The 17,708-nt window shown below is 50.1% G+C and overlaps 2 protein-coding genes across 2 annotated transcripts; one reads left to right on the top strand and one right to left on the bottom strand.

Annotated features, from left to right (window-relative positions):
• Window positions 1-308: 308 nt before the first annotated feature.
• Window positions 309-10,668, bottom strand: N7447_006813 (putative translational activator). Its single transcript, XM_057231075.1, has 12 exons — window positions 10,497-10,668; window positions 7,487-10,438; window positions 3,607-7,431; window positions 3,358-3,549; window positions 3,143-3,298; window positions 3,007-3,088; window positions 2,810-2,951; window positions 2,207-2,757; window positions 1,620-1,703; window positions 1,187-1,456; window positions 935-1,085; window positions 309-806 (listed from the first exon to the last, which is right to left on the bottom strand). The coding sequence occupies exons 1-12, from the start codon at window positions 10,615-10,617 to the stop codon at window positions 663-665; spliced, it is 8,670 nt and encodes a 2,889-aa protein (XP_057086165.1). The 5' UTR covers window positions 10,618-10,668; the 3' UTR covers window positions 309-662.
• Window positions 10,669-10,922: 254 nt separating this feature from the next.
• On the top strand, window positions 10,923-15,567 carry N7447_006812 (putative ATP dependent RNA helicase; the record flags this gene model as incomplete). The annotated part of the gene is made up of 6 exons (XM_057231074.1): window positions 10,923-11,673; window positions 11,729-13,274; window positions 13,335-14,632; window positions 14,683-14,896; window positions 14,959-15,286; window positions 15,358-15,567. The coding sequence occupies 6 exons, from the start codon at window positions 10,923-10,925 to the stop codon at window positions 15,565-15,567; spliced, it is 4,347 nt and encodes a 1,448-aa protein (XP_057086164.1).
• Window positions 15,568-17,708: the final 2,141 nt, after the last annotated feature.

Raw genomic sequence — 17,708 nt, 5'->3', positions numbered from 1 at the left:
CCCATAAATTACATTGAAGGTCTTTGATTCAGGCTGTAGTTGCCAAGGAGACAAGCATTGTAGGAATAATTGAGATAAAGTCTGCATAAGAGTACGAAATACAGACATCCATGAAACTCCAAGACTGGTCAGTGACGTAGACCTGGTCACCATGAGCCGGAAAACCCAGAGGGAATCTATGAGCAAGACCACTAATAATAGGATACCGGGGTTATGATGGGCTTATAGAGGGAAGAAATATGCTTCCCCACATCAGGTTTATACCAAGGGCAGAAGATATGGACCGGGAACAAGAGTGCGGTTTTTGTTGTGTTTTTTGGTGAAGTAAAAAAAGATTTCCTTTTGCTTTCTCGTTACATTTTAACAAGAATAGCTTGAGTATCACATCATCATCGCATCTTCCTATTTCCCATACCCCATATTTTCCGAAAGATCCAACAAGGCCACGAACCCCATGCTATCAGAGAAAACAAGGGAAGGAGAGAAAGTCGTAACAGAATCTAGACTAATAGGAAGACGCCGAAGGCCGACCTGAGTTCGATATCGGGAACAGCCTCGAATCCCGAATCCAACCCAGAAGTTAACCGTTTCCAACCTCCGGACCGCCGAATTGCAAGAAAAGCGTCAAACAACGGAAGGGTAATTGAATTTTTGTATCAGATTTACTCTTCGCTGATCAGAGCGTTGTGCTTAGCCTCCTTGCGCTCCAACCGGCGCTCACGGAGAGCCTTGTTCTTGGCACGCTTAGCGTCCATCTCCTCCTTGAGGACACGGTCGCGCGCGCGCTCAGCCTTGGCCTTCTGGATCTGTAGTGGTGAAAAGAGAGAACGAGTTAGCCTGGGTGTTTTCTGATTTGCGTATTTCATGGGGGTTTCATGGGTCTATGTTCCATATTCGATCGTTATCCGTGGGGTTGATTCGGGTTGTAACTTACGTGCTCAACGAGGGCACGCTTGTGCTTGAAGGTGTTACCCTTGCTCAGGTGGTAGAGCTCGTGGTAAAGGTGCTTATCGATCTTGCCGGCGGCGCGGTAGCGGACGAGCAGACGACGGAGAACACGCATGCGGCGCATCCAGAGGACCTGGCTAAACAGAGGAAAACGAGATCAGCAACTGTGCCCCGAGGTCCAATTTCATCGAGCGAGTCCGAGACAGGCCGGACGGAGACAAAAAGTTGGTGTGCATACCTGGGCATACGGGCATCCTTGGTACCCTTGCGCTTTCCGAGACCACGGTGACGGCCGTTGCGGCGAGCCTCGTTGAGCTCACGGGCGCTGGCACGGGAGTGCATGGTGACGGGCTTGCGGATGATGAGGCCATCAGCGACGAGCTTGCGGACGGTCTGGCGAGAGTTGGCGTTGGAGATCTCGTTCATCTCATTGGGGTCGAGCCAAATCTTGCGCTTGCCGCAGCCGACCACGGAGGCGGCGAGGCGCTTCTGGGTGGTAAGGTTGACCCTGTGGTGAAAGACCCGGTCAGCATCATGGCACACACATCACCAAGTTGTTCCTCCACTATAACGAAAAATATCGGGTCCACGAGTTGGGTGTTGGGCATGAATTTCCACAGCACACGGGAGTGCATTCGAGAAGTTCAATAGCAGCTTGGAGATGAACTCACATCTTGATGTCGGCGTATCGACGGTCGTTGGCGGATGATGTTCGTGGCACTGAGAAATCCCGACGGTGAGAGTTTGAGAGGGCACTGCGGGCCACATTAGGTCAGCCGAGGGCTAAGCGAGTGCTCCTTCCACAACAGGCGGAGCGCTCCAGGGTGTATGCCCTAGCGCTAGTCCGAATCGAGACGATGGAACTTGAAGATCTTGCAGTCCGGGGAAGAAGCCAAGAGTACTTACACTGGGAAATGCTAGGATAAAGATGCTGGGAGATTAAGAGAATTGCAATTTAATTTTAGTTCTTTTTTCCTCTTTAGCTGTTTGTCATGGCTTTCGTTGTAGACGACCAAATACGAACACCATCACGTGACGTCAAAGACAAGCAGTGTCACATGATCTGATATTCCCATTTAGGAAAAGGTGATCTACAGTATAAAGCAGTCCTCGTAGATGGCTGCCTATTTATATAAAACGATGTAATACACAATATACACAAACATATGCAATACTTTTGTACGACTAAACAAATAAAACCCAAGGGTATATCTATAAGCATCTAGATGCTCCTTGGATGCGCAAACAAAATCATCACTCATCGCCAAAGGCCTCTCCGAGATCAACCTTGCCAATGCTCCACAATTCCTTCTCATCATCTAGCTCATCATTCGACAATCCCAAGCCACCCACACCACCTTCAGCCTCCCGACGCTCACGCGCCTGGTTAGCCAAACGAACAGCAATGCGCTTGAAGTAATCAGACATGCTGCGCTTGGGGCCTGGTGGGAGAGATGCACCCGGACCGGCCATATACTTGTCAAACACCTCGCTGTCAGACTCGACCACGGAGAAGATAGACAAGAATGCTGCTTCAGCTGCCAGCTTGACAGGAATCACCAGATCACGGACACTAGCGAAGATGGGTGGTGCGAGCAGAGCCAGATGAGGACGGGCCAGCTCGGGGTGAAGACGACTGACAGTCCGGATGGCTACCAAGCTCAACCGCCGGGTGTCGACCGGGTTGCCGACCTGGATGGCAGATGCCAACGCCTCAAAGATAGTCTTGCTTGACTCGAAAGAATGGTCGCCATCATTGGACAAAAGGTATTTGCCTGCAGCAAGAGCGCTGTTATCGGAGATGAAGGGCTGTTTCCGAGTTAGTTTCGAGCAGTAATGGGTGGTTTAGCTTTCAACTTACATCCTTGTTTGCAAGACCTTGGCAGATGACGGTGGGCAGCTCCACAGAGAATTGTTCTGTCAGAACCTCGGCGCATTCAGCCAAAAGAGCATTGAGTCCGAGGATCGCTGCATGAGAAAGGGAGCCAGCAAGAATACGGTTCCTACGAGGAAATATGTTAGCATCCAGCAAAATCAAACCACGACGAATATGCATACTTGATAAGAGGAACCGAGTTTGCGGTAGGGAGGACCTTCACAAGAGCAGCGAGCAGACGAGCGTTGGTAATGGCAACGGAATCTGTGAGGATGTTAGAAAGCTGCAAAACACAGGAATCGTTGATAACGATCTTACCAGTCTGGTCGCTAGCATCATCATCAATCAGAGCAAGGATCGCTTGCCGGGATGCCTCGCTCATGTTGGCACCGGCCTTACCAACCACCTCCTGTAGAGCCTTCATCATCGCGTTCTTCACGCCAATGTCGGAGGTCTTCGATCCAGCAATAAGTTCTTAAATATCAAAGTTAGCGATGGGCTACGTTTCATGTATAAAACTTTCCGAGACTTACCAGCAATAAGAGGATCAACTCTGGGGGTCAGCGTAATCAAAATACCAAGACCCTTGGCAGCCCGGTTGCGCAGAGTCTCGCTTGTGGTATCGGCCAGACCACGGGCGAATGTACGCTGGAGCTGGGGCAGGAACGGCTTGACAGCCAACGGGATCTTCTCCAGCAGCTTGTTAAGAGTATAGAAGATAGCGCCTGGAAAAATTAATCAGTAAACAGATACCACATAAGCCTTGGCTTTGCATGACTTACACTTGATATCGACTGAACGTTCTGACACAACACGAATAAGCGGACCGGTGATCTGAGTCACGAAAGGCTTCAATGACTCGGCACGAGTCCGGTCAATGATATCCGACATCGCAAGAGCCGACTGGGTACGCTGATCGGTAGTACCGTTGAGAAGACCTTGCAAGAAGATCGGCAAGATAGCCATGATGCCCTTGGGCAGACTGAAGCCGGGTAGGTCTGCGCCAGCCACACCAACCTGGCGCAGAATCTGGCGGGTGGGAATAGCCAAGCTCTCCATCTCTTCCTTACGCATGTGAGACATGAGACCAGTGAGGGCGGTCCATGCCGCCTTGACGACATCCTTATCTGGGTCATCGAATGAAATCAGCAAGGCGCGGATCAAGTCCTGGTAGTACCTCGAGAAGTCGAGGTCGGCTTCCGCGAAGAACTTGGTCAGATGGAGGGCCGCAGCAGCACGACGACGGTGATCGTCGTGCTTGACAAGAGAGACCATCACATTCATGCCGACACTCAGGCCATCGTACTCGTCTACAGACACCAAGACGGTGTCGAAGGCAGTGCTGAGCTCTGTTCGAAGCTCCTCGTCGGTAGTCTCGATGATGCCATCCATGAGGGAGTTAAGGATAGTTGGCAGTCTCCTTGTCATGGCAGAGCCAGCAACTTCAGCCAGAGATGCCAGGGCTCTGGCGTTGAAAGCAGTAATTGGCGGGGTGAGCAACGTAGGAATGAGGTTGGGAAGGATAATATTGGCGCGAGTCTGCTCCGTGAGAAGCGTCAACAGAGCCGACAACGCCTGCTCGGCATTATCCTCGTCTCTCAACAAGTGAAGGAGGTAAGGCAGGACCTGGTCCACGACCCGTTTGCCCATGATCTGCTGTAACGAATCGAAGGCCTCAGCAGCAGCTTCTCGCACATCATCGTCGTTGTCGACCAGAGCCACACGCACGGTGGCGATGACAATATCCTCAAAGTCCTCCAGCGCATCGGGGGAAGCGGCATTGATAAGCTCACGGAGGGCAATACAGATACCTTGCTTGACTTCCACATCGGGCGAAGTCTGAAGACCATCTTGAAGCAAGGGCAGCAAGGTGTTGAGAACAGACTCTCCAGCCTTCTTGATAAGGTCTCCAAGAGCGTTGCTGGCAATGACCTTCTGCTCCATGTTGGAGGACCCGAGGCGGCGAATAATGAGTTGAGACAGCGTAGGAACCATCTCCTTGAGCGTCCTGGGGGAGGCGACAAGAGCCTTCCAGACACCCAGGGCCGCACTCTTGACCTGGCCTGAGGTATCGCAGCGACAGATGTACAGAGCCGAAAGTACCTTGTCTCTGCGCTCGGCTCCGAGAACCTCCAACAAGGATTGGCCAGCTTGAGTGGCTTCCTCCTCTTCTTCATCTCCCTCGTTCTTGCCAGAGATACCAGTAAGACTGAAGAGGAGATCACCGACAAGCTCGACGGAACTCAAACGGATGCGGTAGCTGTCGTCCGCAAGACCACGCTCCAACTCGGGAAGCAAGAGATCAATGGCCTTGTGGGCGAAGTTCTTGACAAGCAGACGCCCGGCCCGGAGAGCAGTCTCGCGAATAGACTCAATATCATCAGCCAGACCAGCAAGAATAGGGGGGATGATCTTGCTGAGGTAGTTGGCGAAGCTGTTACCGAAGCAAGCAGGCAAGAAGATGAAGAGGGTCATGAAGCCTTCACGAACAGCAGGCTTGGCGCTGGAAACGTTCTGGAGAATAGTTGGCAGTGTCTCCTCGAGTCTGGTCGTACCAAGGCCTGCAAGAACCTCCGAAAGGGCTTGAGCAGATCCAAGTCTGTCACCGGCTCCAGTATCGGATTTGAGGGTAGCCATGAGGTTGGGAATGAGGTCTGGCAGAGCGTCCTCTCCAAGTTTCTCGATGAGTGAACCAAGGGCCTTGGAGGCAGTAGCACGGGTTGTGGGAACTGGATCAACAATGGCCAAGTTAAGACCGGCCACAAGAATAGGCAGGTGCGCAATGAGATCCTTGCGCTCTGTGAGATGAGCCAAACTGCCAATAATCTGTGCCGACTTGCGCTTGGTGTTAGATCGGTCACTAAGACCACGCTCGAGAATGCGCACAACAAGGGCCAGGGAGGGGGCGTCGAGGTAGTGCGCGAAGGAGACCTTGATCAAGGAATCCAACGCCTCATCTGTGTGCTTCGTTGGATCACTCAAAGCCTTCAGAAGCACGCCAACCAAGCTCTTCACTTCAGGGTTGCTGATAACCTCGCCGAAGCGCTGAAGACTGCGGTTCGCTGCGCTACGGACTTCCTTGTGGGTGTCATTGAGCACAACCGTCAAAGGCGGAATGATATCAGGCAAACTGGCTGCAAGCTGCTGCGGGTCCAGGTAGGCCATGGCTCCAAGCAGGTCGCAAGCACCCTTCTGACTACGCCATTGCGTATCATCCAAGCCATCGAGCAGGGTGGGGAGAATCTCCTTGACACCGTAAGAGCTGAGGTTCTGGAAGCAAGCCCTTGAAGCCTCCAGACAAGTATCACGGACGCTAATGCTGGTGTCACCAAATCCTCCCAGAAGCTGGGGTACGAGGTGGATCACATAAGGCTCAAAGGTTCGGCCCAGAACCAGGGCGAAAAGCTCATAAGCCAACAAAGCGCCCCGTCGGTGATCTTTTTCTCTTTTGTTCTCAGTGGCCTCCTTGAGCTGGCTCATGATTCGGTACTCCCGCAATGTTGCGATACCTCTTCCACACACGACTGCAGCAAGACCGTACGCAGCACCGCGTTGACGAGGATAGTCGGGGGCATTGAAAAGTCGGTAGAGTAGATTTTCTACATATTCTGCCGTCTTGGAACCGGACGATCTGATCAACGGTGGCAGACACTCGGACACAGCGTGCTGCACAGACTCTGAAGGGGTATCAAGGGCCACGAGCAGTTCACTAATAACAGTCTGCAAGCGAGGATCATCTGGCTTGAGATGTGTCGCCACAGATCCATATAACACGATGACAGCCTCATTCAGCAAGTCAGAGGTTTTTGTGTCTTTATCCGAGGTTTCCAGGGTTGTTTGGAGCAGTTTCATCATCTCCTCAACCTTTGACTCTCCTCGCAAAATGATGATAGATTTACCACTCTCGGTCATCTGAACACGGACCCGGGAATTTCCATCGAGCAATGGACCATTTTCAATCAAGAACCGCAAAAAGGAGACAGCCGCGTCACCATCGAATTCATTCGTCATGGCATTGAAGGCTAGCGCAATACCACTGCGAGCTTCCCAGTGGTCTGCATTGTCTATTTTCTTAGGCATTCCATAAGCATCCTTTTCTGGTGCCTTGGGTTTGATCTCTTCCACATATTTGCTTTGCAGTTCGGATAGAATGCCCGCAAACTTGCTCTTATCAAACTCAATGGCATGCGCCAAAGCGCGAGCAGCAGCGCCTCTAAGCTGGTGGTCCTTGGAGTCCAAATATTTCATGATCTTGCTGAACGAGGTGTCATCCACCTCCAGCGCATTGTCTTCCCAGATCGTGTCTGCAATCTCAGCATTCTCCTCCACGATGTCGTGGCAGCCAAGCCAGATGTGCTCCGAGAAATCGAGGTCAGTCAAATCGATCTCCGCCTCAACGACCTGAAGAACAGTTGTTCGGACGGAGGCCTCGGCGACAATGGTTCCCTGCAAAAGCGTATCCAGCTCCTCGCTGTTAATGTTCGGCGAGATGCACCGGCAGAAGTCGAACAAGGTATCCTTGACCAGCTTGTAGTGCTGGGTGTATCTTTGCATGGCGGACAGAAGCTGACCTAGAATCTCGACGCGGGGAAGACGGGCGTCGGTGACTACATAAGAGTGTTAGAAGTTGGTCTTGTAATGGTATATAAAAAAAAAACTCACAAGAGCCAGAGTGGAAGGACAGGAACTCAAGAGCAAGGAGAACTTGAGTGCCTTCTTCTTCTCCCTTCGCTTCTTCAATGCCATTTTGGGTCAAAACCAGAGAGATAAGAGGAAGGACATATGCGAGAGACGTGGCATCGAAAGGACGCTGCTCAGAAGCAAAGCGCAGTCGGTAGAGGATTCTTGTCACAAGTTCTCCGAGGGGCTCTAATTCCATATCGGAGGGGAGGTTGGTGTTGCCGATGGCTCGCAGTGTTGCGATACCGACGAAAGAACGTAAAGGACCGAGGCGGGCGGACACCTCGTCGGCACAAGTGATGAACGCCCGGGAGACAACATCACCGACAAATAGACCGGCGCCAGCCTGAGCAAGCGATAGTAAAGAACTAACGGCAGCGTTGATCCATCCCTCGACGTCGTTGGCGGGACCCGTTGCGAGGCCCTGGATAAGGCCCGCTCCTCTTTCGATCCGCTTGACTTCTTCCAAAACTTCATGACGGATTTTGGCCTCCTTGGCAAGCTGGGCTTTGACCTTGGAATTTTCCTCAGGCGTAAGCTTCTTTTGGCTTTGACCCTTCTTTTCGGCTAATTGCGCACGGAGCTCTTCTTCCCACTTCAAAGTATCATAGTCCTTGGTGCTCTTGTTGAAGGCAGGCTGCTTCGACTTGCTGCTGAGCACATCCACGAAAGCGGTTCCTTCGGGGGTGCGTGAAATGGCGGCGTCAGTGGCAGTGAACTTGGATAGGCGAGTGCCGTCCAAATCATATTTAATCTGATCAACCAAACGCGGGATCATGGCATCGGGGGCAACAAATGCCAATTCAGCCCCAGCGCTCCAGACAGCGAGGTTAACATTCGGCACCGCTGATTGCACAGGGTCTGCGTTTACGCGAACCAACTGTTCAATACACTTCTCTGGGTGTGCGCGCACAAGATTTCCAGGGTCGGTGCCAGTCCTCAAACACAAATCAATCCACGAGGTGTTCGGAATCAACTCAGGTCGACCCAGAATCAGAAGTTCAATAAGCAGAACTTCCAGATCGGAAGAGGGAACCCCAGAGGATTCTATGACAGCCTTGGTTGGGCACAGAGCCTTCAAGACCATATGAAGCAGGCGTTCGCTCTCTGGTCCAGCAGAAAAGGCTGCCGATTCCTTCTCCGCGGTCCGGAATGAAAAGATCCAGGCCCACAGTGCATTGAAAACGATGCGCCCAAAAGAGGACACATCCGTCAGATAGACTCGGGATAAGGTTTCTGCGGAGTTCTCGCGAATGTTTGAGGGAATAGCAGGCGCAGTAATTGCGTAGATAAAGGCCTGAGCCCAAGCTGTCTTGGATGCGTCTTCAGAGCTAGCAAACTTGGATCCGGAGGTAACAGCGGCTAGAGCCCTGACAAACCACTGGACCTCTTCCTTTGAACTTAACTTTGAGTATGCCTTGGGGTTGAGGAGGAAAGAAGGCTTGGGACTGAATGTCATCGATTGGGCTACGTTCTCCTCCCAAGCGGACCTAGCAGACCCTTGAACATCAGAAACTCGGTGGAACAGAGCCAGGAAGAGATAAGCCGAAGATAGAGCGCCGCTTTGGGCGGAAGGAAGCGGGTTGGAAGCAACCTCACCAAACAAATCCTTCATCTTAGCGAGGAACTTGGTGACAAGTGGTTCAATTTCAGGGGATTTCAAATCTTCAAGATCGGATTTCCATAGGACTTCTCCCACACTTGCTTGCCAGATCTTTCGAAACGGAATTCGCTTATCGGATACACCCTTAACGATAGTGCTGACAACATCATCGCTAACCTTGAGCTTGAATTGAACGAGATATGTAAGGTGTTTGCTGAAGGATTTGATCTCCTCTTCCAAAGCAGCTTCATTCGACTCCCGTGAGAAGACGGGGCAGAATCCTTGAACAATCTCTTTTGAGACATCCGCCGAAAGTGAAATAGCCCCAATAGCCTGCGCGTAAGCCAAACGGTGCTCAGCAGTAGTAATCTTCTGGGTTTTCAGAGGACCCATAATTTCACTCGTGATCTTCAAGACCAAGGGGTCGGTTCTGCATCGAGAGAGCAAGGATGTAAAAGAATCAGATGCCCCTTGACGGATTGCTGGATTATTTGACTTCATGCTAGTTAAAAGATGCTTGCAAAGGCGTGTATGCACCAGTTCCGAGAGATCAATTTCTTCCGGCAAAGAGGCACAGAAAGGGGGAATCACGCCTCCGAGAACCACCTCCGGTGCTCGTAGCATGGACTTTTCCATGGGAGGTACCAATTCGGTGGCGATATCTTCATATGCCACGAAGGAAGTAAAGAAGTCAGACATGCCGTTGGCGACATGTGCAGGCACAACAGATTTTGAGCTCACGACCTCCTTGACGTAGAAGGCCAAAATCTCTTTCTTCGACTCTTCGAGGATTGAAGTCTTGTCTGCTAGCCGTGCACAGACTCCACAAACGACACCGAGAAGAGGCGCATTCTTGTACGTTGCGGTAGAGTCTGTAGTCAGTCGGCTAACAGACTGCCGCACTGCATCAGCACCCCATGCCTCAGACGAAAATACGGCGCGCAAAGCACGTCTTGTTACTCGGAGGGCTGAGTGCTTTACTGCAGGCTTGGGATTGTGGGAAAGACAATTTTCCAGCGCCTTGGCATTAACCGCAATCAGGTCTAGCACAGTGGCCAACGGTATGTTCTGGTCCTCGCTAGCCTGCTGCAACAAAATACAGCACCATTCCAACAAAACAAATGCAAACGAGGAAGCCAGACCTGGTCTAGATGCCTCAATTTGCAATTTTTGCGTAAGGAATTTTAATTCTTCGGTCGCATTGGGCCCGCGGAGGAGAGAGCGGAGGCAATGTTGAACCGCCTGTCGGGAGGATCGATCGACATAGAGAGGATAGGTACGGAAAAGCAACTCTAGTATATCGTGATGGGTTTCTGGGGATAGTTCAGACCCTATAGAATGAATAGTTAGTGTATCTGCTTGTTACAAGGCCATGAATCATCACGCTACCATTCTTGTCGCGGAGTTCTTGCAGGGCCCGGAGCCTGCGCGAGGTCGAACTCGAGAGGAGAACGACCTGCAAGGCATCCAGATCCCCGGCCTTGACCTGGTCCCATGGAATTCCATCCATGATCAGCGGTCAATACGGGGGAATGGAGAGAGAAGGGGGTGGTTCAGAGAGTGTGAAGTTGGTGAAGTGGGCTAGGAATGCTGTCATAAGAGTTTTGTGTGGGGAGCTGGATTCCATCCCGCCATTCAACAGGCATGGCCGACTCTTCGTTCTTTACATATTTCAACACCCTTTTCGGGAATATTTCACACCATATTCCACAGTATTCCACAGTATTTCACAGGCCAAATTCATTGGTCTTTGACCACTGACTTTCAGCGTGCTTTGAAGACTCCTCCGCTGGGCCCGCTGATAATTCAGCCGTAATGCCGCCCAGCAGCAAGAAAAAGAAGAAGCCCGCCTCCAACCCGGCTCGAGGCTTTGCAACGGTATCTATGCCCTCAAAGCCTAAGCCAGAGGCAATCTCAACACCTTCTCCAGTCACCGAAGTATCAAAAGTCACGCCGGAAAACGAGCCGCAACTTGAACGCACTACAGATGCCGCCGCACCACAAACAGCCACCTCGTTACAAGATTACACACCGGAGGAGCTAGAAAAGCATTTTGAAGAAGCAGAGCTCCAGATTTTGGTTGATAAATACGCTGTCAAGTGTAAAAATGACGCAGCGCGCCAGGCCACCAAGCTGGAGAACGAACGCCGCGTTCTCCGACAGCAATCAGTAACATTGAACCTGATGGAGTGGTTACCAACAGATATTCAAGACAGTATTCTCGAACTGGCCGGTACCGAAGAGCATGACTATCTTATAGCAAGTGGACGGATCACGAGTTCAAAACAGGCTGGCTCTGAGGAGGAACTATACAACAAACTTTGGACCTTGAAGGAAACGCTGCTCAAACTCGACTTCCCAGAAAACCGCGTCGAGGATGCACTGAAGCACGTTTTGCAATATTTTGCTGGCAACTCAGCCAGTGCCGGTCGGGATCTTGTGTGGAATCTGGATGAAGCAATGGAATGGTTGGCTACGCACAGTGATAAGAACGAATTGCCCTCTTACACACAGACCAATACTCGCCAACTGAAAGATGCGGATAGTGTCACCTCATGGATGAAAGGTAAACCCTCGATGGCTTAAAGTTTTCCGTTGAACACAATGCTGACCATTAGCAGAATCGAAGGCTTCAGGGACTTCAACTCCTGTTTCATCCCAAAATCAAAGCAAGCAAGGAAACAAGAAGGCTGACTGGAAGGCAGCAAAGGTTGCTCCTCCTATTTCATACGACTCGGACAGCTCAGTCGACCCAGATATCATGGTTCCCGAATGGCTAGAGCTACAGACTCAGCTTTATAGCCTGGAGCCAGATCTTTTCGATCGCCCTGGAAAGGGCAAGAAAGGTCGAGGCGGCGCTGGCAACCTGTCAGATGATCCTGAAACCTCTAAACTACAGCGGAAGATTGCCAAGATCGAACGTGATGTTCTTTTCGAACGCCGAGAAGCGGAGTACATATGGGAGCAAAAGCTTGACGAGCTCAGAAAGGATGCTTCATTTATTCGGCGCCCGGTGGACAGAAAGAAAAAGTCTCCAACCGAAGCAGAAGATCAGCCAAAGCCCGAAATCAACGAAGAGCTAGATCCGGAGCTCCTTGCGATCGATGGAATGGAGGATGCCCTTGGGGATTTGTTCCAAGCTGAGGCTGAGGATTCAGGCTCGATTTTAAGTATTCCTCCTCCCGAGACTCAGACCTCATTCACACTCCGCGACTTTGGGAAACCGACAGGTCTGAGCCCACGGCGAGTCTTGGAAGAGACTTGCAAATCGAGAGATTCATCTTGCATGGTTGTCTATCAAGATCTCTCCTCATCAAGCCATTCGAATAGAAAAGCCCTCGAGGTGCGGTGGTCGAAGCCCCAAGAAGCCCCATTCCCGTTAGCAGTGAAATCAATTACACACAAGTCGAATTCCTTGGCTACTTTTGTATCAATGGATGGTATTGCCACACCGAATGCGCAGCAGGCTGAGGGATACGTGTCGACTCTGGTTTTATTCATATTGTTCCCCCAGAATTCCAAGGAGGGCAAGGCCTATCTACGATTGCCAGCGGTTTGGAGAGAACTCTGGACTGAGTTTGCAACATTGCAGAAGGCCCAACAGGATGAAGTCGACAAGAATACCGTGAAAGAGTTGAAGCGTCTAATCCAAGAGAACCAAGGCACCTTCGAAGATGATGTTGTCCTATCTGACAACTTCCGGAAGAGAAATGGCGTTGCTAGCAAGCCGGGCACCCCGATGAAAGGGTCTGCGCGTGACAATTACTCAGGTATAGATGACCGCTTGAAAGAAGCATGGATGGCTAAATCGTCGACGCCCTCCTATTACCGCATGATGCAGGGTAGAATGAATCTCCCAATCTGGGGCTTTAAAGACGAGATCCTGAGCACGCTCGATGACCACCGAGCTCTGATCATTTGCAGTGAAACAGGTAGCGGAAAGAGTACACAGATTCCGTCATTCATTCTCGAGCATGAGATGATCCAAGGCCGAGCATGCAAGATCTACGTGACCGAGCCCCGTCGTATCTCTGCAATCTCGCTTGCTCGGCGTGTAAGCGAGGAGCTTGGAGAGAGCAAGAACGAAGTGGGCACGAATCGGTCTCTCATTGGATTTGCGGTACGGTTGGAAAGCAAGTTCACTCAATCCACGCCATTGATCTACGCGTAAGTTCTCACTTCTCTCTCGGTTTTACCTTTGTGGTCGCTCAACAAATACTTTACTAGTACCACGGGAGTGGTTGTACGAATGCTCGAACGGCCCGATGACTTCCAAGACATCACTCATGTAGTTCTTGATGAGGTTCACGAACGCACTATCGACAGTGACTTCCTTCTGATCGTGCTCCGACGACTCATGCAGAAGCGGCCTGACCTAAAACTCATCCTCATGTCAGCAACCCTTGACGCGCAACGTTTCTCGAACTATCTCGGCGGGGTGCCAGTTTTGAACATCCCAGGTCGAACTTTCCCAGTGGAAATGAAGTACCTGGAGGATGCGGTTGAGATGACCAACTATCGTTTGTCGGAAGATGCCCAGCACACAGTCCTCGACGATGATATGGATGACCCACCCACGGATGCTGACACCACGGGCGGTCTCCAAGCCAGTCTTGATGGATACTCTAGACAAACCAAAGAGACTGTTATCAACATCGACGAGTACAGAATAGACTATGATCTGATCAAAAGGTTGCTTCTGAAGATTGCTACGTCCCCGGAGATGGCTCACTACAGCAAGGCGATCTTGATCTTCATGCCTGGACTGGCGGAAATCCGTCGCTTAAACGACGAGATCCTGTCCGAGCCAATGTTCCAGAGGGGCTGGATTGTGCATACGCTTCACTCCTCAATTGCCAGTGAAGACCAAGAAAAGGCCTTCAACGTACCGCCGGAAGGCACAAGAAAGATTGTTATCGCAACGAACATTGCGGAAACAGGTATCACCATCCCGGATATCACTGCTGTGGTCGACACAGGAAAAGAGAAGATCATGCGCTTCGATGAGAGACGTCAATTATCCCGTCTTGTTGAGTCATTCATCTCGCGTGCGAACGCTAAACAGCGTCGCGGTCGTGCTGGACGTGTCCAGAACGGCATCTGCTTCCACCTTTTCACTAGACACCGTCATGAAAAATTGCTTTCGGAACAGCAAACCCCTGAATTGCTGCGCCTTTCTTTGCAGGATCTAGTGCTGCGTGTGAAGATCTGCAAACTGGGAGAAGTGGAGCAGACACTCCTCGAAGCTCTTGACCCGCCGTCGTCTAAAAACATTCGCCGCGCCATTGATTCATTGAAGGAAGTTAAAGCTCTGACCAGCAACGAGAGTCTAACCTCTCTCGGAACACAACTGGCCAAATTGCCGCTGGATGTCTTCCTCGGTAAAATGATCATTCATGGAGCCTTCTTCCGGTGCTTGGATGCGACTGTCAGCATTGCTGCTATCCTTTCCTCCAAGTCACCATTTGTGAACACAATTGGATCTAATTCACAACGTGATGGTGCACGGGCGTCCTTCCGAAGAGGTGTGTCCCAATATACCGGGTTTCCACAGTTGATAACTAACCAAAGCTAGGTGACTCGGATCTTTTGACCGTATACAACGCATATTGCAGCTGGAGACGTACGAGAAGCACTCCGGGGTCTAACGAGTATTCTTTCTGCCGAAAGAACTTCCTCAGTGCGCAGACATTACTGGCAATCGAGGACATCAAAATGCAACTGGTAGTGTCAATTGCCGACGCAGGTCTTTTGACCCTAGATGCATCACAGAAAGCGGCCCTTAACCGGTAAGAAATCCTTTCGTCCAAATGTCACATCTCATCTTTACAACTGCTAATCAACCCTACAGTGCACGCTCCAACAGCCGAAACCGCCAATTCTTCATCATCCCTGAAGATTTCGACGTCAACAGCAACAACGATGTTGTGATCAACTCGGTCATCGCCTGGAGTTTCTACCCTAAGCTTTTGACGCGCGAGGGCAAGGGCTGGCGCAACGTTGGCAACAATCAGACAGTCACACTACCCGCGGTTTCCGTCAACAAGAGGGCGGACTCGTCCGTCAAGTGGCTGTCATACTATAGCATCATGGCACGTGCCCGCAACCTCAGCGCGCATGATACCAGCGCAGTGGACGACTTTGCTATAGCCTTACTGTGTGGTGATGCCGAGTTCAAGGTACGACAGCGATTCTTCACGTCTCCTTTCCTTTTTTTCCCCTTGCAATAAGCTGACCACCGCCAAAATAGATGTATTCTGGTGTTGTCTCCATTGACGCAAACCGTATTCGATTCGCTGTACGAGATTGGAAGTCTATGCTAGCCTTGAAAATCCTCAACAGCCGCCTGCGCGAGATCCTTTCGAACACTTTCCGCAACCCCCACCGTCAGTTGTCATATAAGCATCAACAGTGGATCGACATTTGGCAACAAATCTTTGCTCAGGCTGGTAAGCGATAAATATACCAGCACTGATGTGTGATTATGCTCTGCGCCTTTGATGAGATATGCTTGTAAAAAAATCATGATGAATATGGTTGGGTCGGGTATAGAAGTTTGTCGGAATATTGTTAGCTTTAGAGTTATTTCAATGGACAAACACTCACTTTTCGTTCAGATGATGTTCTGGTTTCTTCGTCTGGTATATTTATATATCCTCTCGTTGGGACCTTTCCATTTTATTGTCTAGAAACTGTAATCCGTACTAGCCATGCCACTCAGGTATAACTTGAAGAAAATATATATATATATATATATATTGGGAGATGCACCATGACTCATAACATATGTACCGAACCCTGTCCCCCCAAATCCCTTGGTCTCGACCACGCACACCTTGACTATATATCTTGTACCGAGACAGCACATATATGATCCTGACGATCTATCAGCAGGAACCGTAGTATCCCTACATGAATGACGGGAGACAGCATATTGCATCAACCATGCCTTCTAGAAGCGCGTTAAGTCTACGGAGTACATAACACAGAGCACTGCAGATATGCCCGTTCTCTCGAGTCAATGCACCGACGCTGTCAACACTGATCCGTCGTGCGTAATCCATTGCATTATTATCATTACAACCCCTATCAGATCGAGATCAAAACACAACTACTGCATAAGCATAAAGACAAAGTACAGCATAAGCATAAAACCAAGGCTTCTATCAGCTATCCCAGCAAAAGTCGAGACCAAGCCTCTCAAAACCGATTCGCATCGTTTCCCCACGGGAAACAATCGGTCTACGAAGACAAGCTGCAACAATCCCGCCATCCCAATCCCTAATCAAGGGATATACCAACCTCCCACCGCCACCAGCTCAACAACGCGGATTATCCCTTGACAGACACGACAATTGTAGCCGATGCAGGTCCTCAACCAGCGGTGAGTACGTACTCAATCGTGAGGTTTGAACACACAGGTAAGAACCTTGGAAGATTCCTGCACAACTACCAACCCCATCCACCTCCCCACCCCCCAGACATTTCCCAACCCCAACTAACCAGAGTAGATTTTCATTTCCCCTAAAACAAAATAATAAAGACCCAGAAATAAATTCAATAGATACCCAAGACAATATGCATTATCCAATCACACCATTCCCGATATGCACTCTATGCACAATCTGAATGGCAGACATGCTTCGAGAATGTGGTAATCCCCGTACCCTACGCCCCGGGGAACGACTCGCACCCATAGACAATAGTTAGGCTGGGCACTATTGTTACCCCGTATGTATAATTTTTTCATGCACAGCAACCCAGTCCGTGGGCGGCAGTTACTTTCAGACGCCCTGCGCTGGCACTTGGCAGCTAGCTTGTCACTCTGGCGCCGGTTTCATCGTATATGATACTTGCATCTTGGGCTGCACGCTGCATGCTGCATGGTATTTGCATTCTTCGATCGACTAACGACGCCTGCCCGGGGAGAGAGAAGCGTGGACGGCGCGTGTGTTCGTGTCAGATGCACAGTACATACTATAAAATATGAGCCGAGACAGCAAAGAGACGGTGAGTAAGTTCCTCCTTTCCTCTTTTGGGGCTTTGGATTTTTACTCCGGCTATCGCTTTCTGTCCATTGGGATTAGTTCTGGTATTCCAGCTTAGGGTCTGCTTGTTCTAGGCTTACCTTGGTTTTCTTCTTTTTTTTTTCTGTTTTTTTTCTCGCATTATCATTGTCCTTATTCGGGATGACACAGGGATATAGGGGAGAGTTGCTTATATTTGATACGGTGATAGTATCACATGAACTTTACAGAAATGGTGATCTTTGATCTATCTTCTTTTATATTAAGGGCTGAACCGTGAAATGATGGGGGTAGTGCAGAACTGACAAATTTCTAGACTTGCTTTTTAAATAGGTGTCATACATTTTGTACAACCTACAAAGCAAGTTCAGATCTCACAAGAGTGGCATGTTTTGACTATGTCGTACATAATTGATCCTTTTATGTTTTCTACATATTTACATTATTTCCCTTATCTGCATGACGTCGCGGCGATCACCGAAATAGCCCGACATCGGCGAGTTGAAAAAAAAAAAAAGAAAAAAAAAAGAAATAAAATGTAGTATAACAATTTGAAATTGTTATTTCTCTCACC

The sequence above is a fragment of the Penicillium robsamsonii genome (genome assembly GCF_028829455.1).
Source record: "Penicillium robsamsonii strain IBT 29466 chromosome Unknown utg000003l_segment0_segment0, whole genome shotgun sequence".
Lineage (NCBI taxonomy): Eukaryota > Fungi > Ascomycota > Eurotiomycetes > Eurotiales > Aspergillaceae > Penicillium > Penicillium robsamsonii.
Note: the sequence above shows the minus strand (reverse complement) of the source record. Positions and strands in the feature narration are given on the sequence as shown.